The sequence below is a fragment of the Neolamprologus brichardi genome, chromosome 14 (genome assembly GCF_056152115.1).
Source record: "Neolamprologus brichardi isolate AB-2024 chromosome 14, ASM5615211v1, whole genome shotgun sequence".
NCBI lineage: Eukaryota > Metazoa > Chordata > Actinopteri > Cichliformes > Cichlidae > Neolamprologus > Neolamprologus brichardi.
The window spans coordinates 35643178-35666695 of record NC_142117.1 but is presented as its reverse complement, the minus strand read 5'-3'; the positions used below and the strand labels follow the sequence as shown (position 1 = coordinate 35666695).

Genomic DNA, 23518 nt, shown 5'->3' with positions numbered 1-23518 from the left:
GCTCGTACAGCTGCGACATAAAACCTTCATAAACTAAGATGACCTTGAAATAATGGGGCTATGTGCGGTGATGCTAGCATTAGCCATGTTAGCACGTTACCTTCACAGGTGGTCAGACTGCGAAAACAGGCACTCAGTCAGAGGTTGAGCTCTCCGTTTCGCTGCAGGGTCCCTTCATTCTTCACATATCCGTGTCGAGCCGAGTGTAAATCCCGAGGCTGAACAGCCTTTGTACAAGCACACACGCTTCTTAGCAGGGCGAAGCTATGAGCTAGAAAAATCCAGGCAGAAAGCCTGTGTCTGTCCAACCAATCAGAGAGCTCCTTACATCCCACAGTGTGGCTAATTTGAATAGCCGCGAGGAAGTTCCAGCAGCTAATCCCAGAGCGAACAGGAAAGGGAAATGGATTTTGAAATGAGTTTATTAAATTGGAATTCAAAAATAAATTTACAAATGCAGAATTTATTCTACAATTCATTATTTAAGCACAGAATTCTTTATCTCGATGCGCGGCTCTTGCGGTCCTCCATAGAAAAAATGAGTCCAGTATTATAGAATAAAACCAAAAACACCCGCCGCTGCCTTTTGACGGTGCAAAACGTTTCGTCGATATTTTTGTGTTTGTTGGGGAGAAGACTTACATACTGTACAGCACTTCAGAGTCACACTGCTAGTGATCAAAGATTTATGTAAAATTGACAAGCTGAACACATTTTGTACTGTACAGGAGACACGGCACCAGATTGATTTGACTATGGTTTACAGCCAATCAGGATACAGAACGCAATGCGTTGTTAACCCCCCCCCCCCCTCCAAAAAAAACATGCAAAATTGCACACAAAAAAATCAGCGAAAGGTAAACCGCATTATAGCGAGGGACTACTGTACATGAAGACAGGACAGAGACAATACGAAGTGGATTGTGCAGTAGGTATTAAATACCAGGTTCAAGTTATGGTTGGGATATTGTAGACAAGACAGGACACGGTGTCACTGCTGCGACCTAGCGCCCCGCCATCTTTCTGTCTTTTTTGTGAAAAAAACTATTAATAGTTTAGAAAGGACTTTTACATATTCATAAATATTCATGGCTGTGTGGTAAAGCTGACATAATCTCACTTGTAATGGTTCAGATTGGACACTGTGACTGGCCGGTTCTGTGCTCCAGACCACATGTTTGATACCCCTGGACGCATGCAACCAAGTATAAAATAACCCGTGTCCACACTTTGGCCTGTGAAGAGTGAAAGAAGATATATGGCGTGATATTGAGCCAAATGCTTCAAAGTGTTCCTTGATGACATCATAAAGTGGCGTTCCTCCTCCAACCACAAACAGGAAGCTCATGAAGCGAGCAGTGTAAGTGCTTGTACGACACTCACCACGAGACCTCTGAGCAGGATGGCTGCAGTCGCACAGCTCTGCTTCTTCCTGCTGTTCACTCTCATCAGCAACATTCATGCAGAAGAATTTATCGCCATAAAAGAAGAAGGAGGCTCTTTACAGTTCAAGCTCCCAGATAAAAAACAGCTTCTGCATCACCTCCAGACGTGTTGGTGAAGATACTCTGGTCCTGTGGAACATCTCTAACCTCTGGAACAGAAACTTCACAGTACATGAAGACCTGACAGGACGACTCTCATTTCCTGAGACATTTCATGGTTCTCCTTCATTTACTCTCAACAATCTGACCCACTCAGACTCTGGACTGTACCAAGATGTGTGCTGGACTCAGGGCAGCGTGACATATGAGAGAAACATCAGCCTGACTGTGTGCAAGACAGTAAGGTGGGAAGAAGATATCACAAGTCCTGATGCCACTGAAGACGTACAATGTAAAGGAGCAGGTGAGAATCTGACGGTGCGTTGGATCAGACATTACGGGGAGTGGCAACAAGCCGGGCCGAGTAGTTTTGAAGACAGAATTTTGGAGGTGAATAAAGTCCAAGAAAGTTTCCTGGAGGTGACAAACACATCATTTCTTTATGTCTTCAATGAACAGCAAACTGTTTACATCTGCCTGGTGATGAACCAACAGCAGTGTGTGAGCACTCACTCTGTACTTTTGACCAAACAAATAAAGCGACGTTATGCTTCAGAGGGAGACACAGCTGTGCTGGAGTGTCCCTCCATGGACCCCATTCATGACCAGCCCCCAGTTTGGTGGATGGAGGCACCTCCCTACATTGATCAAGAAATTGGTCGAAACTTCTCACTGGTACTTCCATCACTAATGTTAAATGATTCAGGTATCTACAGCTGTGTAGGTGAAAAAGTAAGACAAGCGTACTGGCTTTTGGTGTGCCCTAAATTTGGTCCACCTGCAGTAAAGGTTTTCTCAGAGGGAGATGAAGTCACTATGAGATGCTCTGATGATTGGAAAAATAGTACTGCGGACTTTATGTTCATTAAGTTGATTCAAACAGAAGGTAACATTGTGTACGATGTTAAGTTCTGCAGTGACAATAGAATCACTTGTTCCGATGGCAGCCTGATAATCTCTAATGTCTCACTGGAAGATGCAGGAGAGTATGTGTGTACAGTTTTAAAGTCAGAGTATGAGTGTGTGTCAGCAGAAACATTTGTTCTGATCTACAGAGAGCCCTTTGGGGTTTACTCGACCTTCTACAGAGTCAGGTGGATACTGCTCAGCGGTCTGCAGGTGATGCTTTGTGTTGTTGTGGTCTGTGTGATACAGAAAACCAGGAGAGGAGTGCGGCTTTCAGCTCAGACACACACTTAATATGCTTATAATAATAATAATAATAATAATAATAATAATAATAATAATAATAATAATAATAATACATAGAAGTGAAGAAATCAAAACAAAAACAAACAAAACTATTATTGTAGATATGAATCTGTGACCTGACTGGACGGTTCAGTCTCTTATATGATTATATATTTTAAACATTTTGCCTTTTTTATCTTTCGACTTAATTCTTGTTTATTTCTGCTCATATTTTATTTCAGTTAAAGTGATTATGTGCTTTTTTGTTTTATGTGATTTGATGTTTATCCATATCTCATTCATGTATCTCTCAGAGTATCATTTTGAATATTCTTCTGTTTCTATCAGTGATCAGTTCGATCTATAATAAATGTTAGAAACCAGTTGTAAATAATAATAATGGACTGGATTTATATAACGCTTTTCAAGGCACCCAAAGTGCTTTACAATGCCATTATTCATTCACTCTCACGTTCACACACTGGTGGAGGCAAGCTACAGTTGTAGCCACAGCTGCCCTGGGGCAGACTGACAGACGCGAGGCTGCCATATCGCGCCATCGGCCCCTCTGGCCAACACCAGTAGGAGGTAGGGTAAAGTGTCTTGCCCAAGGACACAACGACCAGGATAGAGAGCCCGGGGATCAAACTGGTAGCGTAACCGGCCGGTTACAGATACGGTTCCCAACCCCCTGAGCCACGGTCGCCCCGAATGTTTTCGTTCTTCACTCTGATGTGAATCATTATCATCTCTCTTGGAAAATGTATTTTGTTATTGTGTTTAAGAGCAGATTCATTACAGCACCATGTTCATCTGCATTATATTGTTTTCATTGTTGTGAATAAACATGATTGTCTGATACAGCAAACACTTCATAATATGGACTTTACTGCTTTGATTGTGTTTTTATATTCTCCATTTTTGTTAGGAATCATTTCTGAAATAAAAATATCTAAATCTAATTTAACAGGCTGAACGTTGATGCTCTTCTGTCAATGACTCCATGATGATTTTAAATTTTAATAAACACACAATCCTCATATTTCAGTGCAGGATGTAGAGCAGAGTATATCAGTCAACTGGATCAGACCTCATCAGCATTTTGAACTTAATATGCAGCCAACACACTTTAACACGTGTCTGATGAAGAGTGAAACATATCATGGAAAAATGGAAGACGAGAGAAGCTGCACATGGTTATCATCATTCATTTATTCATTTATTTTTTTGCCTGTCCCATTTGGATCTTTAGCCATCAGAATTGTTGTTTGAAGGCCAAGAAAGATGCCATGTTGGTCCATTTGATTGACCTTTATTATAATTGTGTATTTATTTTATTTTATTATCGGTTGTTACAGACGGGACAGACATGACTTTTCCCATGTGTTTTGAATAACTCTTCTTTTTTTGGCAGCGGTACTGGTTTTATTTTGTTGTATTTATCCACGACACCTTAAGGGCCGGTCCTTTAGAATATTGTCGGTCATAAACTGGTCCGTGGCACAAAAAAGGTTGGGGACGCTGGTTTACAGGACTGACGGGACTCCAGGAAACACAAACAAAGTCAGTGTTTAAGTGGAGACTCATTAACAGACCCGGGCTATCTTTCCATCATCTGGATTCACTTACCCTAACGTTTGTAATCAGGATAAACTGTCACACAGAGTTTGTTATCAGTTCTCTAACCCATGGTCTTCCCTGCACGCTTACATGAAAGGGGCGGAGTTTGGCAGGATTGAGAAAAAGATGCCTGCCAGCAGATTCGGTTGCAACACAACCCACAATGCACTGTTTGCACAAATTTGAGACTACAGCAGCGATAATGTGCAGAGTCTGCAGTGGCGGTACGCTGGACCTGACTTCCCTAAAGGGACCCCACATGACTCCACTCACTCACCTCTGGCAAGCAGAGTGTGTGATTCAGTTGAAACAGCCCTCATGTCAGCTCTGCTGGGCACACTGGGCTGTCAGGTGTCCCTGTCCCTTTTTGCCTGGGCTCCAACAGACTTGAGAATCACCCCTGCAGGTTACATAGGAAATATATAAAACCTTTTCTGCTTCAGCAGAGGATCTTTGTCTCACTGTTTATCACTACTACTGTAACTCGTGTTTTCTGAGAGGTTGCCATCAGTCTGTGAGCTGTACATCTGGACTGCGCAGCAGTGGAAAGATCTCGTCCACTGTCACTGAAGTAGTTCTGTGTTATCTTAACTGAAATACCTCTTCTGTTTCAAAATACATTTCTAACAAAATCATTTTTAACATCCATGAATGCAGATTATGACTGTAAAAGGAGAAACAACATTAGTGTTCCCATGTTCTTGTTATGGTGCGACTGGATGGCCTTTGAACCCTGGGGCATATACTACGAAGTGATTTCAGCATGCCCAGGTTTTCTTTCCATCATCTGGATTCACTTACACTAACAATCGTGATCAGGATAACCGCTGGTTAGCAAAGTTAATCCAGGGTTTCTCATGCACCTTCACAAGGAAAGGGAGGTGTTGGCAGCATCTGACCAATCAAAAAAAGGGAAATTCACAGATAATATGACTTGTCTTGATGCCTAAAATGTTTTTATGCTTGATTCAATTTAGCTGTTAAGTGTCTTTTACTCTGCTGGTGCCGGTTAGGTTCCAGATTAGACATCAGCAGGTATGAAATCACAACGTACTGACCAATCACTTCTCCAGAAAATAGTGTCACTATTCCTGGAAGATTCAATACTCGAGAATCACTCTACTGACTCATGAATCATGATTCACAAGCCCAACTGACTCACTGACTCATCCCTGTTGCTGTTAGCAGCAATGTATCTAGCTTATAATTAAGATTGTGGAGAAAAACACAACATCCAGTATCTTAACAAAAAAATTTCTGCTCTGAACTGGAAGAAAAAACCCTGAGTAGAAGCTCACATCAAGAAAATAGCTCCTCGGTTCACAGTAGCATCGCTCTGCTAACATGCTAACAGCACATTTGAGCTACTCACCCCCTCCCTCCTGTGCTGAATCATAGAGCGAACGAATCACTCACTCACTCACCCCGGCTATGTCCCAAATAAGAGACCGCACGCTTGAAGTACGCGCACTACGCATACTACGTACGGTGCGTACTATAGGGCTTTGGAGTTGACGTCACGCCGCAATGCATTGTGGGAGCGCGGCGCCATGTTCGGGGTCTACGAATCAAAACAAACACACTGTGTTGGAACGACGATTACAAGATGCTTAAAAGCAGCTCCAAAGAAACGGACGGTATAGAGACCGATTGCGTCCAGAGGCGAAGCGGCGGTACTTGCAGAAAATAGCGTGCATTGGAAATGTGGACCCGTATGAAATACGGCCGTGGCGTAGAAACCCTGAAGACCAACCGCTACTGACGAAGCCTGACATATTTTCGTACCTTATCTGTGGAGTCAGCGCGTACAAATCGTCATTCAAACAAAGGTAAGTCAGCTCGAGTACTGCGTGTGAAATGCGTTTGATTTCCCTGCAAACATTCACATTAGTGCAGCATAAATTCATTCATGAGGGGAAATTACAGTGAGAACATGTGGAGGCTGTTAGGTGGATAACATAGTGAGTTCAGTGCATTGATGAGACATTGTCCTGAAGGATTTAGTTATTCTCTATGGTTAAAGAAATTGCAATGATTTATTCATATTTATTATAAATAATTCTAATTATACATCTTGCTTCCATATTTGTATCCTGTGTCACTAAAAATACATTTTATTTTAGTTTTATACATTGATTAATGACCTGCAGAATCTCCTTATCATATTAAGTGATTCATAATTGTCACTTTATGCTTTCTCCATCTCTAAAGTGATGACATCCTTGCATTACATACTTTAGGTTCATTTTCTGCAGGCAGGTTTCTGACAGAGAACAGGCAGATTTACACTATAACATGCAGCCTTCTATAGATGGACACATAAAGAAATGAAAAATTACATGTATGTGCTAACTTTCTAAAAACTTTGTTACATTTATGATAAAGTAGTCTGCCTTGGCTCATAGTTCTTGTCTTTAAGAATAATCAAACTGCCATGAAATACATTCACTAATTTACTATTTGGAACTAACACACTATTAGTACATCTCAGAGACACCTTCTTTCTCACATGAAGAGTAACAGATTACATCTCTTACTGTGTCCGACCAAGCAACTGCTGTGGAAAGTCAGTTATTAGCAGTTTTTTAACTACACCCGTAAATGAACGTTTGACTGAATGCTGATAAGTGAATACTGAGAATTTAGGAGGAAATGTTTTCAAATTTTCCTGCAGAGAATCTGATTAAAATGTTTTTTGTGAGCAAGAATCAGTTTGATCAGTGACCTTTTTTCAGCCAGAAACCTTTAAGGTCACACATCCGCTGTAATATTATAATTTGCTGTTCTTTTTTTTAAATACACCTTTGTAGAGAAGAAAAACATCTGAATGTCCTGATGTCAGATGCTTTTCTTTCCAAGCTCCTTACAGTGGCTTGCAAAAGTGTTCGGCCCCCTTAAACTTTTCCACATTTTGTCACGTTACAGCCGCAAACATGAATCAATTTTATTGGAATTCCACGTGAAAGACCAACACAAAGTGGTAAACATGTGAGAAGTGGAACAAAAATCATACATGATTCCAAACATTTTTTACAAATAAATAACTGTAAAGTGCGGTGTAAGTAATATTAGATTAGTATATTATTAGATAATTAATAATTAATATTACTAATTATTATTATTAGTAATATTAGAGTAAGTAATATTATAGAGTAATAACCCGCAGTTCAAAAAAGCTCCCCTCTGACAGCCAAACCCATCTGTTCTCTGATTGGATTGTTACATTTGTGACTGACATGACATTGACCAATCAGATGAAAGGAAGAAAAATAGGGTCAAAATTCGTACTTGTAACTTGCAGAGATTCACACGTTTTGTTTTTTTTTGGCTAAGTCCACATACAAATCTTTTTTACACACACACAAATTCTTTTTACACATGCAAAAGTACAAGTACAAAATATTTATAACCACATTTTGAGCCCACAAAGCTGTACGTGAGCTCCACTGCAGTGGCTCGTGCACCGCTGCGTTCACGGTGTTTGCTGTAAATTATACAGCAGTGACATATGTATGTAAAATGTTTACTGAAGTTAGTGAAACAGTGTTTGTAAGGACTATAAGGTCCATAATTATTGAGGCAGTTAGACACACACACACACACACACACACTCCATTTTTATCTGTATCTAACATTTCCGAGCAGCATGTCTTCATTATCTGTGTGTCTGCAAACACTCTGGTTTCAGTGGTTTCAGATCCATTTCTCTCTCACGTTGGTACAAATTAGTAAACACTTTTTATATTTCACTGTTTTTACACAAGTAAGCAGCACGTCTTTACCAAGATCAATAAGCTGCTCGCAAACAAGAGTTTTAGTCAAAGGTAATGTAGTAATAATTAAACATTTTAGTATTATTATCCTGGCTTGCTCGAGGCTCCGTTTTCTCTGACAGTTTCAATCAAAATTAGAAATGCTGCTCTGAGACTGAGAGAACTAATAGTGCTGCCTGTTGTGCAGTTAGTTTCCAAAACACGTTATTCATGGTTGCATACAATTTTAGACTGATGTGGGCCAAAGCTTAGCATAGCCTGTAACGTTATTATGACCGGCACATTTTATGAGTGAACTTGGCTTTAAGTGTTAAGCAAAAAATAAGGAACTGCCAGATTATATTCAGAGTAAGTTATAATTTAAGGGGTTTTTGTAACTCAAAACAGGGAAGGTACGTACAACAGGAAAAAGCTTTTGTGTTTCTGTGCATGGAGTGAAGCTGTGGAACAGTTTGAATATGAAATTGAAGCAATATCCAAACATAAAACAGTTCAAAAAGAGTTATAAAGATATGATCTTCTTGAGCTATAAAGAAAAGGGAAAATGTTGAAATTAAGTGAATGTCGCTATTTAGAAAATTTCATGATGTGATATTATAGTATATATTATATCAGAAATCTGTTCACTATTTTTATTACAGATTATATCAGTAAGGAAGCTGACTAAATATTGACTGATAACTTCTGGCAAAGGGGTGGGATTAAATAAGTGTGTACTTCTTCCCTCTCCCTTTTGACATGTAACTGAATCAGAACAGAAGCAATATTGAAATGTATTAACTTTATTTTGTATAGTATTTTTTTCTCAGATTTTCTTTGCTAAATGTACCTGTATATTGTTTACATGATTGAAATAAATTAACAAACAGGCCCAAATACAGGAGAAGGACAGCTGAGAGTGGAAAAAAATCACAAAAATAAATACTGCCAGATTTTCAACTTCGGTCTACAAGAAAATAAGAAGATCATGGGATTAGCCTCGATTGCACTTTGGACCTATTGACGGGATGCGCTCCGTCCCTTGATGCATGTACACTTTCAATTTCTGGTTGGGCTGCTTGGGTACAAAGTAAGTTTCATCATCAGATGATGAGCTTCATGTAAACATCTGCATGGAAACTGGATGCCTGGACTTCTCTGCTTACTTAGACCAAACCAAACCCTGAATTATGTTGGAAAATATGTGATGTTTTATGAAGGATCACATAAAAAACAACATTTTTTAGTTGTTTTTCTGAAAAAAACTATTCAAAAAGTTTTAAATAGTTTAGAAAGGACTTTTCATAATATTCATGGCTGTGTGGTAAAGCTGACATTATCTCACTTGTAATGGTTCAGATTGGACACTGTGACTGGCCGGTTCTGTGCTCCAGACCACATGTTTGATACCCCTGGACCCATGCAACGAAGTATAAAAAAACCGTGTCCACACTTTGGCCTGTGAAGAGTCAAAGCAGATATACGGTGTGATATCGAGCCAAATGCTTCAAAGTGTTCCTTGATGATGTGATAAAGAAGTGGCGTTCCTCCTCCAACCACAAACAGGAAGCTCATGAAGCGAGCAGTGTCAGTGCTTGTACGACACTCACCACGAGACCTCTGAGCAGGATGGCTGCAGTCACACAGCTCTGCTTCTCCCTGCTGTTCACTCGCATCAGCAACATTCATGCAGAAGAATTTATTGCCATAAAAGAAGAAGGACGCTCTTTACAGTTCAAGCTCCCAGATCAAAACAGCTCCTGCATCACCTCCAGACGTGTTGGTGAAGATACTCTGGTCCTGTGGAACATCTCTGACCCCTGGAACAGAAACTTGACAGTACATGAAGACCTGACAGGACGACTCTCATTTCCTGAGACATTTCATGGTTCTCCTTCATTTACTCTCAACAACCTGACCCACTCAGACTCTGGACTGTACCAAGATGTGTGCTGGACTCAGGGCAGCGTGACATATGAGAGAAACATCAGCCTGACTGTGTGTAAGACAGTAAGGGGGGAAGAAGATATCACAAGTCCTGAAGACACTGTAGACGTACAATGTAAAGGAACAGGTGAGAATCTGACGGTGCACTGGATCAGACATGACAGTAAGTGGCGAAAAGCCAGGCTGAGTAGTTTTGAAGACAGAACAATTTTGAAGGTGAATAAAGTCCAAGAAGGTTTCCTGCAGGTGACAAACACATCACTTCTTCATGTCTTCAATGAACAACAAACTGTTTACATCTGCCTGCTGATGAACCAACAGCAGTGTGTGAGCACTTACTCTGTACGTTTGACCAAAAAAACACAGCTACGTTATGCTTCAGAGGGAGACACAGCTGTGCTGGAGTGTCCCTTCACGGACCCCATTCATGACCAGCCCCCAGTTTGGATGAAGAATGTAATTTCCTACAATACTGCTCAAGAAATTGGTCAAAACTTCTCGCTGATACTTCCATCACTAATGTTAAATGATTCAGGTATCTACGGCTGTGTAGGTGAAACAGTAAAACATATGTACTGGCTTTTGGTGTGCCCTAAACTTGGTCCACCTGCAGTAAAGGTTTTCTCAAAGGGAGATGAAGTCACTATGAGATGCTCTGATGATTGGAAAAATAGTACTTCGGACTTTATTAAGTTGATTCAAACAGAAGGTAAAATTGTGTACGATGATGATGAGTTCTGCAGTGACAATAGAATCACTTGTTCCGATGACAGCCTGATAATCTCTAATGTCTCACTGGAAGATGCAGGAGAGTATGTGTGTGCAGTTTTTAATTTAAAGTTAAAGTGTGTGTCAGCAGAAAAATTTGTTCTGATCTACAGAGAGCCCTTTGGGGTTTACTCGACCTTCTACAGAGTCAGGTGGATACTGCTCAGCGGTCTGCAGGTGATGCTTTGTGTTGTTGTGGTCTGTGTGACACAGAAAACCAGGAGAGGAGAGCAGCTTTCAGCTCAGACACACACTTAATATGCTTATAATAATAATAATAATAATAATAATGATAATAATAATACATAGAAGTGAAGAAATCAAAACAAAAACAAACAAAAATGTTATTGTAGATATGAATCTGTGACCTGACTGGACGGTTCAGTCTCTTATATGATTATATATTTTAAACATTTTGCCCTTTTCTATCTTTCGACTTAATTCTTGTTTATTTCTGCTCATATTTTATTTCAGTTATAATAATTATGTGCTTTTTTGTTTTATGTGATTTGATGTTTATCCATATCTCATTCATGTATCTCTCAGAGTATCATTTTGAATATTCTTCTGTTTCTATCAGTGATCAGTTCGATCTATAATAAATGTTAGAAACCAGTTGTAAATGTATTCGTTCTTCACTCTGATGTGAATCATTATCATCTCTCTTGGAAAATGTATTTTGTTATTGTGTTTAAGAGCAGATTCATTACAGCACCATGTTCATCTGCACTATATTGTTTTCATTGTTGTGAATAAACATGATTGTCTGATACAGCAAACACTTCATAATATGGACGTTACTGCTTTGATTGTGTTTTTATATTCTCCATTTTTGTTAGGAATCATTTCTGAAATAAAAATATCTAAATCGAATTTAACAGGCTGAACGTTGATGCTCTTCTGTCAATGACTCCATGATGATTTTAAATTTTAATAAACACACAATCCTCATATTTCAGTGCAGGATGTAGAGCAGAGTATATCAGTCAACTGGATCAGAGCTCATCAGCATTTTGAACTTAATATGCAGCCAACACACTTTAACACGTGTCTGATGTAGAGTGAAACATATCATGGAAAAATGGAAGACGAGAGAAGCTGCACATGGTTATCATCATTTATTTATTTATTTATTTTTTTGCCTGTCCCATTTGGATCTTTAGCCATCAGAATTGTTGTTTGAAGGCCAAGAAAGATGCCATGTTGGTCCATTTGATTGACATTTATTATAATTGTGTATTTATTTTATTTTATTATCGGTTGTTACAGACGGGACAGACATGACTGGGGGATAGGACAGGGAGACGGAAAGAATAAAAGAAAGAGAGGGAGAGAAAGAAAAACAGAGGGGAGAAGAGATGATGAGAAAGGGGGCAAGGAACAAAAAGAAAAACAAACAAAACACCTGGATCACCTGTATGGAGAAAAAAAACAGATGAGAAATCAAACAAAAAAGAGCAACATAATAAATACTTGTTATCATCATTTATTATTATTTTTATTTTTCGATTTTTGGTGGTGGTAGAGTTTAAATTTTTTTAAATATTTTATTTTAATTAATTAAAATGTTTTAATTAAAAACTATGAATTTTTTAGCGTTATTTTTTAAAACCTTTTTTATCGTTAACTCTGTTTTCCTGGGTCTTTTCCCACGTGTTTTGAATAACTCTTCTTTTTTTGGCAGCGGTACTGGTTTTATTTTGTTGTATTTATCCACGACACCTTAAGGGCCGGTCCTTGAGAATATTGTCGGTCATAAACCGGTCCGTGGCACAAAAAAGGTTGGGGACGCTGGTTTACAGGACTGACGGGAGTCCAGGAAACACAAACAAAGTCAGTGTTTAAGTGGAGACTCATCAACAGACCCGGGCTATCTTTCCATCATCTGGATTCACTTACCCTAACGTTTGTAATCAGGATAAACTGTCACACAGAGTTTGTTATCAGTTCTCTAACCTTGGGTCTTCCCTGCACGCTTACATGAAAGGGGCGGAGTTTGGCAGGATTGAGAAAAAGATGCCTGCCAGCAGATTCGGATGCAACACAACCCACAATGCACTGTTTGCACAAATTTGAGACTACAGCAGCGATAATGTGCAGAGTCTGCAGTGGCGGTACGCTGGACCTGACTTCCCTAAAGGGACCCCACATGACTCCACTCACTCACCTCTGGCAAGCAGAGTGTGTGATTCAGTTGAAACAGCCCTCATGTCAGCTCTGCTGGGCACACTGGGCTGTCAGGTGTCCCTGTCCCTTTTTGCCTGGGCTCCAACAGACTTGAGAATCACCCCTGCAGGTTACATAGGAAATATATAAAACCTTTTCTGCTTCAGCAGAGGATCTTTGTCTCACTGTTTATCACTACTACTGTAACTCGTGTTTTCTGAGAGGTTGCCATCAGTCTGTGAGCTGTACATCTGGACTGCACAGCAGTGGAAAGATCTCGTCCACTGTCACTGAAGTAGTTCTGTGTTATCTTAACTGAAATACCTCTTCTGTTTCAAAATACATTTCTAATAAAATCATTTTTAACATCCATGAATGCAGATTATGACTGTAAAAGGAGAAACAACATGAGTGTTCCCATGTTCATGTTATGGTGCGACTGGATGGCCTTTGAACCCTGGGGCATATACTACGAAGTGATTTCAGCATGCCCAGGTTTTCTTTCCATCATCTGGATTCACTTACACTAACAATCGTGATCAGGATAACCGCTGGTTAGCAAAGTTAATCCAGGGTTTCTCATGCACCTTCACAAGGAAAGGGAGGTGTTGGCAGCATCTGACCAATCAAAAAAAGGGAAATTCACAGATAATATGACTTGTCTTGATGCCTAAAATGTTTTTATGCTTGATTCAATTTAGCTGTTAAGTGTCTTTTACTCTGCTGGTGCCGGTTAGGTTCCAGATTAGAGATCAGCAGGTATGAAATCACGACGTACTGACCAATCACTTCTCCAGAAAATACTGTCACTATTCCTGGAAGATCCCTTTGACTTCTGTTGGGGGGTAAGAGAGGGTCTAAAGTTTCATTTTTGTCTAATGTCTTTGTGTTTCACTAATGAGCATCAGTAAGAAAAAAATGTGTTCTTAGATGCAACTTTTCTCCTTTGATGCTTTTTTTCTGTTGTCAGCAAACAACCACACGATCTGCGTTAATTCACTAACGGAGATTTGCCGCGTTAATGCGGTTATGGCGTTAATTTCATTTTAACGAGATTAACGCTAATATATTTAAGGATTTAATTTTGAAATCTTTTTTTCTTTTATGTATTTATTTTATTGTTATTTCACTTTCTTTGTCTGTTTATGTTTTTTTTTTTACTTTTATCTCAGTTTTTGTGATGGAAAGCACTTTGTTCAACCATGTTGGTTTTAACGTACTCTATAAATAAAGTTGGATTGGATTGGACTAATATGATGAAAGCGAGCCCAAGCCTGAAATCGACTCCTTATCTTTGATCCGTCCTCACCTGGTCGTGAACGTGATGGTCAGCCAGGTATCCAGTTTACCTTTGAGTGTCAGATTTAGGCAGATTTGATTGCTTCCGTTTCATAATGACAGATTTAAGTGAACTCCTCTGTCTCCATTCCCAGACTTCCACTTTTGAATAAACTTTCCTTTAACTTGCTCCGAGTGCTCTTTTGTCTGCATGGTGTAACTGTAGCCTGGCATGCTGAATAACCAGTGAGTGGACCTTCCAGAAATATGTGATTTTGGCTGTTGAAGTAGGTCAGTCACCTTTGAAGCGCTGAATATTTATGGAGTCATCAGTTGACGTTCGTTTGTGGAAGTCTGTTTTCACTCTGATAATAAAGAGGATTTATTTATTTCATTGACCAATAATAAAAAGACTGTTATTATATTTTTAACATTATATGATTATATTCACAGTGATGCTTTGAGGAAGACTGCACTGTTTGTCCCAGAATAATCAAACTGCCATGAAATACATTCACTAATTTACTATTTGGAACTAACACACTATTAGTACATCTCAGAGACACCTTCTTTCTCACACGAAGAGTAACAGATTACATCTCTTATTGTGTCCGACCAAGCAACTGCTGTGGAAAGTCAGTTATTAGCAGTTTTTTAACTACATCCGTAAATGAACGTTTGACTGAATGCTGATAAGTGAATACTGAGAAGTTAGGAGGAAATGTTTTCAAATGTTCCTGCAGAGAATCTGATTAAAATGTTTTTTGTGAGAAAGAATCAGTTTGATCAGTGACCTTTTTTCAGCCAGAAACCTTTAAGGTCACACATCCGCTGTAATATTATAATTTGCTGTTCTTTTTTTTTAATACACCTTTGTAGAGAAGAAAAACATCTGGATTTCCTGATGCCAGATGCTTTTCTTTCCAAGCTCCTTACAGTGGCTTGCAAAAGTGTTCGGCCCCCTTAAACTTCTCCACATTTTGTCACATTACAGCCGCAAACATGAATCAATTTCATTGGAATTCCACGTGAAAGACCAACACAAAGTGGTAAACATGTGAGAAGTGGAACAAAAATCATACATGATTCCAAACATTTTTTACAAATAAATAACTGTAAAGTGCGGTGTAGTAATATTAGATTAGTATATTATTAGATAATTAATAATTAATATTACTAATAATAATTATTAGTAATATTAGAGTAAGTAATATTATAGAGTAATAACCCGCAGTTCAAAAAACTCCCCTCCAACAGCCAAACCCATCTGTTCTCTGATTGGATTGTTACATTTGTGATTGACATGACATTGACCAATCAGATGAAAGGAAGAAAAATCGGGTCAAAATTCGTACTTGTAACTTGCAGAGATTCACACGTTTTTTTTTGGCTAACTCCACATACAAATCTTTTTTACACTCACACAAATTCTTTTTACACATACAAAAGTACAAGTACAAAATATTTATAACCACATTTTGAGCCCACAAAGCTGTACGTGAGCTCCACTGCAGTGGCTCGTGCACCGCTGCGTTCACGGTGTTTGCTATAAATTATACAGCAGTGACATATGTATGTAAAATGTTTACTGAAGTTAGTGAAACAGTGTTTGTAAGGACTATAAGGTCCATAATTACTGAGGCAGTTAGGCCGTTTCGCAATCTTGGCTCAGTACACACACACATACACAGACACACAGACACACACACACACACACACACACTCCATTTTTATCTGTATCTAACATTTCCGAGCAGCATGTCTTCATTATCTGTGTGTCTGCAAACAATCTGGTTTCTGTGGTTTCAGATCCATTTCTCTCTCAAGGGAAATAAAGGGATTACACGGCCGTCTTTTCCTGTTTCATATGTTAGGCTATGGCTGTATCCCAATTCAGGGTCTGCAGCCTTAAAGGCCACATTTTAAGGCCAATTACATCACAGCGACGCGACGAAGGCTGTCCCACTTCGAAGGCTGCTCGAAATACGGCCCTCAAATGCATCCTTCATTTCCCTGAATTTTAAGGATGTGGCGGTGTAGACTTCGTGGCCCAACATATCCCAGAATGCATAGCGCGGCGGTGGGTGTGGACAATTTTGGCGAAAAAAAACGGCGAGGATGAGGGGCACCCGAAGAGTAAACTTTAAGTACTGACTATCATGTCACTTATTTATGTGCAAATGTTTAATAACGAAGAACATTAAAACATTACTGTTGGCCACATGTCGGCAAAGTTATGTGACATTAGTGACGTTTGTACTAACTTTGTTTTAAAGCCTTTACTTTAAAATATACGCCGTTCAATAGCTGAGCTTAATCTTACAGAGAATGATCAAAGCTCATGTAGAAACAAACAAACAAATGAACAAAAGATTTTCTCCTTCATTTCTGTCAAACAATGCTGTACGAAACGTTTCCAGTTGTTAGTATCATGGTTGCTAGGCAACCTGGGCAGCGCAACGGAGGCTAGACCGTCCCATTTCAGAAGCCTCGCACTTACGGTCTTTGAGTACGCAGCCCTTGTGGACCGTTAAGGCTGCGTACTTTAAGGCTGCAGACGATCTGAATTGGGATACAGCCTATGTATGGGGCGCCGTTTGTAAAGTGAAACATGCCGAAATTAACGACAACATTTTTCCACATTTAGCTCTAAATCTTTAAAAAACATGTTTTTTCGAGTCATTTTTTACAATATTTAGGAAAATATTTGTAACTTTTTATATTTAAAACAGAATTTTAAATGTTAAATCTAAATGCTAAATGTTAAATGTAAATATTATATTTAAATGTTAAATGTTAAATGTAAATATTATATTTAAATCTAAATGTTAAATCTAAATATTATATATAAATCTAAATGTTAAATGTAAATATTATATTTAAATGTTAAATGTTAAATGTAAATATTATATATAAATCTAAATGTTAAATGTAAATATTATATTTAAATGTTAAATGTTAAATCTAAATATTATATTTAAATCTAAATGTTAAATGTAAATATTATATATAAATCTAAATGTTAAATGTTAAATCTAAATGTTACAGGAAACTAAATATTTAGCTAATATACAAATTTATTGTACGGGTCAGAGGGAAATACCAAAATAAAAGCTTCAAGAAAAACTCCCGCGCTAAAGTGTGCCGGTTGAGGTCAGGTTGTGTGTGTGCGCTCCTCTCACGGTCACTTTTGACTGTCATGAGCTGCTTCACCTATTCCTTACCAGCATTTCCAGCTGAAAACATTGGAAGAGCCATTTTGTCGGCCATCCAATGATTCAGCGGTAGTGCACCCTCAACCTCACAAACGCCGCAGCACTTGGTAAGTTTATTATATAGCATTTTGGACGGGTTGATAGCAGTGTTAGCAAAACTAGCAAAGCTAAATTACTTAGCCAGTCCTCAATTATTTCATTTGGTAGGCAGCAGACAGAGATCGAACATCATACAACTGTATTTATTTATTTGGTAGGTAACAGTCGTTCTTGATGTAAATGTTTCCTTAGGAATCCAGCAATGCACCTTGACCAAGTAGACCTGCCGTCTCCACTGGGATACCATACCGCTCGGTAGGCCTTCTTACACATATCATTTAGCTGACTGGTTTTGATATACAGTCAGGTTCATAAATATTTGGATACAGACACATTTTCTAATGTTGCTTCTGTACATTACCAGAATGAATTAAAAGTGAAACGACTCCAATGCAGTTGAAGTGCAGACTTTAAGTTTTAATTCAATGGGTTGGACGAAATGATTGCATAAAAATGTGAGGGGAAAAAAAGTAATTTGTAAACACAATCCTATCATTTCAGAGGCTCTAAAGTAATTAGACAAATTAAATAACTGAAAATAAAACGATCATTTCTATTTCTATTATTCAAAACCCTTTGTTGGCAATGACAGCCTGAAGTCTTGAAGTCATGGACACCACCAGATGCTGGCATTCCTCCTTACTAAGGCTCTGCCAGGCCTTTACTGCATTGGCTTTCATTTGCTGTTTGTTTGTGGGTCTTTCTGTCCTAAATTTAGTCTTCAACAAGTGAAATGTATGCTCTATTGTGTTAAAATCCAGTGACTGACTTGGCCATTCAAGAATATTCTATTTCTTTACTTTAATAAAGTCATGGGGTGCTTGGACTGTATGTTTTGGGTCATCGTCCATCTTTATTATTAAATGCTGCCCAATCAATGTGACTACTTTTAGCTGGACTTAAGCAGACTTGTCTGTCTGCTTAAGTCCAGCTAAAAGTACTAAAAGTACAAACCATCACACATGTTTTACAGATGATGTGGTATGCTTGGGATCATGAGTCGTTCCATACCTTCTCTATACTTTTTTTCTTGCCATCATTCTGGTAGTGGTCGATCTTGGTTTTATCTGTCCAAAGAATGTTTTTCCAAAATTTTGCTGGCTTTTCCTAGATGTTTTTTTTGTTTTGTTTTTTTGTTAAGCCCATTCTAGCCTTTCTATTCTTGAGGCTTATGAGTGGCTTGCACCTTGCAGTGAACCCTCTGTATTAGGGCTGTTCGATATGACAATATGAAAACATCTATCATTTCATATTATACGCTATCATTTGTTCTGTGGTGTTGCAAAATAAATTTTATGTCAATATTTTTCATTGTTTTGATGGTAAGTAGTGGCTATATGAATTTCTTAATTTTCTTTCTGTTATGTTCTCTTTGACCGCATGTTGTCTGTTCGCAGTAAAATTTTCAAAATGCAAACACTACGTCTCAAATCAATTCCAGGCCTTTTATCTGCTTAATTGGTAATGACATCATCATTTCAATATGGATACCCTAAATTAAAGCTGAGTCTGCACATCATGTTCATGATATAATTATGATTGGAAAATGTTTCTGTAAACGGGCAACAAAATAAAACTTGTTATGGTCCAAATACACACTGACCTAACTGCAGGCCTTTTCTACTCTAATTGAGTGCTCAAAGCACTTTATACAACAGATCTCATTTACCCATTCACAGGCACAGATTAATACAAGCACTTTTTCTGTCCAACATTCACACACAGTCATACTCAGATAAACCCATTGGGAGCTGTAGATTAGAGCACCTGGGGACTGAATCACCGATTTGACAAATAATCACCGAATGCTAATCTACAAGATACAAAAGGTTCAGTTTTCTGTGTAATGTGTAGACAATAGTAAGATGGTCTGAGTCTACAGTTTGTTTGTTTTTTGTTGTTGTTTTTGTTTTTTAATGAACAGATAACAGAAACACTACTGATGTATTGTAATGCATAGGTGTCTATCTGTATCTGTGTTTGAATTCATTTCAGGTTCCTCTCCCATCAGTTCCTCAAGCTCATACTATGCGCTCACATTTTGTGAGAAAAAACAAGACCTGCAAACACTATACAAAAGATGTTGTGTGCTTGCCCTTGTCTTCAGCATCAACGTTTCTCATACCGAGAGGAGATTCAAGAGCAAAACTAGCACAAGATGGCCTTATTGGGAAGATCTCCTTTACATCTGACTGGTCTGAAGCACAACTTAGAGAAGAAATAGCAGCAATCTTCAGAAGAACATTTGCACTGTCAATTGGCCAGACATTCCCTTTTGAGTATTTGAGTACAATTAGAGGATGTAAACGACTAATGAAACCAAATGTTTCTAGCAGTTTTCTTTGGGATGGCCAAGAAGTTGGCTCGATTTGTTCCACCACCTGCCTCTATATAATGGCAGGGATACAAAAACCTGCACAGGTAAACATTTTATATTGCAGTGCAGAAATATTGAGTATACAGTTTTTAGTGCAGCCATGTGCCTCTGTGTTACCAGTGATTTGATTTTATGTAGTTCATGCTTTCTTTTCCCTCAGGAGGAACCAGAAGAGCTGTCTGATAGTGACTTTGAAAGTCCAGTCTGCCGGAGAAGACGAGGTATGTGACGTGAATGAAAACCTAGTGAGGTTCTAAGCTCAATGACCAGTTGGATTTTGTTACTGCAGTGAGTAATAATTCCTGGAAGGGGGTTGTTTGATGAGAGCATCATTAATTTGTCCAATTTTAATGTTTATGGATTATCACAGGTGATTACAGCCAAGGAGGAATATGTGCCCAACTTTCACTTAAACTAATATAAGGATATATAAAGGCTCTGTTAACTTTATGAAGCAAGTCATGCTGACCTTCTTTCCTTTGTTCAGTGCATCAAGCGTTGCCTACAACACCAGGTGAAAGTGAGGCCAAGCATCAGGAAACAGAGGGCTGCACTCAGGAGAGTGAAAATGAGGGACAGGCAGAAGGACAGTAGATGTTTCCATATAATGTGGCAGAATTTGTGTAAGCTGTTGTCTAGGGGTTAAAGAAATCCTTCATTTTAGATGTTGTTTAGGATATTGTTCCAATGCAGGTTTCCAATGTTTGGAGGGTTTTTTTGCTGAATCACTGCAACTTTAGGATTTACATTTATTTATTTATTTTTAATGATGTAGTGTGAGAAATTCTTCAAGGCTGACATGTTTTATGATTTCTAATATCTCTTGTAGCCCTATTTTTCTGGAGGAAGATGAAGCTCTTGAAGAGGCAATTTAGCGTAGCCTCCTAGAAGACTCTGATAGACAGAGTGAAGTTCATATTTCAAGGTAAGATTTGAGAGTAACCTCTGATTATTGAATATCTTATTTGCATTTTTACTTGCATCATGTTTTTGAAGTTACACAATTACAAAGGTAATTGCTAATTTCTGACTAATTCAATATGGGCTATCACAACATAATTATCTGTTGTAACTCTGTGCACTTGAGTTAAATGTACAGCAAATTTCCATTTTTCCCCAAGATCTGTTTGTCATTGTCCCTTTTTATATAGGTCTTCTTGAAATTGAAGGTCTTCTTAGAGTCAGTCGAGCCAGTGTGTGGTCGACTGCTTTGCGTCAGTTCAAGAGACCCAAGTTTGCAGAAAGCTGTGAGATGCTTTATGTCACATTTGCAAGCGATGAACATGATACAGAGGAAGATGCTGCTGACCTTGGGGGCCAAGGCGGGAGTTTCACAAGTCCTGATGCCACTGAAGACGTACAATGTAAAGGAGCAGGTGAGAATCTGACGGTGCGTTGGATCAGACATTACGGGGAGTGGCAACAAGCCGGGCCGAGTAGTTTAGAAGACAGAACAATATTGAAGGTGAATAAAGTCCAAGAAAGTTTCCTGGAAGTGAAAAACACATCACTTCTTCATGTCTTCAATGAACAACAAACTGTTTACTGCCTGGTGATGAACCAACAGTAGTGTGTGAGCACTTACTCTGTACGTTTGATCAAACAACCAACGCTACGTTATGCTTCAGAGGGAGACACAGCTGTGCTGGAGTGTCCCTTCATGGACCCCATTCATGACCAGCCCCCAGTTTGGATAAAGGAAGCAATTTCCTACAATATTGATCAAGAAATTGGTCGAAACCTCTCACTGGTACTTCCATCACTAATGTTAAATGATTCAGGTATCTACTACTGTGTAGGTGAAACAGTCAAACATGTGTACAGGCTTTTGGTGTGCCCTAAATTTGGTCCACCTGCAGTAAAGGTTTTCTCAGAGGGAGATGAAGTCACTATGAGATGTACAGCTGGATTTCCATCCGTTTGGTTCATTAAGTCGATTCAAACAGAAGGTAAAATTGTGTACGATGATGAGTTCTGCAATGACAATAGAATCACTTGTTCCTATGGCAGCCTGATAATCTCTAATGTCTCACTGGAAGATGCAGGAGAGTATGTGTGTACAGTTTTAAAGTCAGAGTATGAGTGTGTGTCAGGAGAAAAAACAGTTCTGATCTACAGAGAGCCCTTTGGGGTTTACTCGACCTTCTACAGAGTCAGGTGGATACTGCTCAGCAGTCTGCAGGTGATGCTTTGTGTTGTTGTGGTCTGTGTGATACAGAAAACCAGGAGAGGAGAGCAGCTTTCAGCTCAGACACACACTTAATATGCTCATCAGCATTTATTATTATTATCAGTCATGTATCTCTCAGAGTATCATTTTGAATATTCTTCTGTTTCTATCAGTGATCAGTTCGATCTATAATAAATGTTAGAAACCAGTTGTAAATGTATTCGTTTTTCACTCTGATGAGAATCATTATCATCTCTCTTGGAAAATGTATTTTGTTATTGTGTTTAAGAGCAGATTCATTACAGCACCATGTTCATCTGCACTATATTGTTTTCATTGTTGTAAATAAACATGATTGTCTGATACAGCAAACACTTCATAATATGGACTTTACTGCTTTGATTGTGTTTTTATATTCTCCATTTTTGTTAGGAATCATTTCTGAAATAAAAATATCTAAATCTAATTTAACAAGGCAAGGCAAGGCAAGTTTATTTGTATAGCACAATTCAACAACAAGGTGATTCAAAGTGCTTAACAGGCTGAACGTTGATGCTCTTCTGTCAATGACTCCATGATGATTTTTAATTTTAATAAACACACAATCCTCCTATTTCAGTGCAGGATTTAAAGCAGAGTATATCAGTCAACTGGATCAGAGCTCCTAAACTTTGACTTCAAATGAATAATCAGTGTTTTGAACTTAATATGCAGCCAACACACTTTAACATGTAGAGTGAAACATATCATGGAAAAATGGAAGACGAGAGAAGCTGCACATGGTTATCATTTATTAATTTTATTATTCAATTTTTGTTGGTGGTCGAGTTTAAAGTTTAGGTTTTTTTTAAATATTTCATTTTAATGAATTAAAAATGTTTTAATGGAAAACTATGAATTTAAAAAGTCATGATATTAACAGCATGATGATGACAACAACAACTGCCATTACGATTATTACAGTTAATATTATTACTATTATTGCGTAGCACGTAGTATTCAATAATGTAATTTTATTTGATGAACATTAAAACTAAAATTTACAATTTTACAAATAAATATTAATATGATGAGAAACATTAAGTGACAATGTGTGGTCCCGCTGCTCTGCACAGCGTCCAAGCAGGGGTTTCTTTTATTTACAACAGCGGTCCCCAACCCCCGGGCCACGGACTGGCACCGGTCCGTAAATCATTTGGAACCAGACCACGAGAGTTGAGGTCGGGTGTGAAATTGATGCTCTTCAGGGGTTTTGAATAACTCTTCTTTTTTTGGCAGCAGTACTGGTTTTATTTTGTTGTATTTATCCTCGACACCTTAAAGGCAGGTCCATGAGAATATTGCATACATAAACCGGTCCATTGCACAAAAAAGGTTGGGGACGCTGATTT

The 23518-nt window shown here is 38.5% G+C and overlaps 1 protein-coding gene across 1 annotated transcript; it reads left to right on the top strand.

The window, feature by feature from the left end:
• The first annotated feature begins 9728 nt into the window (after window positions 1-9728).
• LOC148099108 (uncharacterized) lies at window positions 9729-20551 on the top strand. The gene is made up of 3 exons (XM_087851681.1): window positions 9729-10999; window positions 20118-20178; window positions 20445-20551. The coding sequence occupies exons 1-3, from the start codon at window positions 9737-9739 to the stop codon at window positions 20549-20551; spliced, it is 1431 nt and encodes a 476-aa protein (XP_087707807.1). The 5' UTR covers window positions 9729-9736.
• The last annotated feature ends 2967 nt before the right edge of the window (window positions 20552-23518 follow it).

Coding starts and splice junctions, on each gene's coding strand:
- LOC148099108 (XM_087851681.1), top strand. CDS start 9,737: ATGGCTGCAGTCACACAGCTCTGCTTCTCCCTGCTGTTCACTCGCATC. Junction 11,000..20,117: donor TACTGCTCAGCGGTCTGCAG/GTGATGCTTTGT, acceptor CTTTTCCCTCAG/GAGGAACCAGAAGAGCTGTC. Junction 20,179..20,444: donor AGTCTGCCGGAGAAGACGAG/GTATGTGACGTG, acceptor TCCTTTGTTCAG/TGCATCAAGCGTTGCCTACA.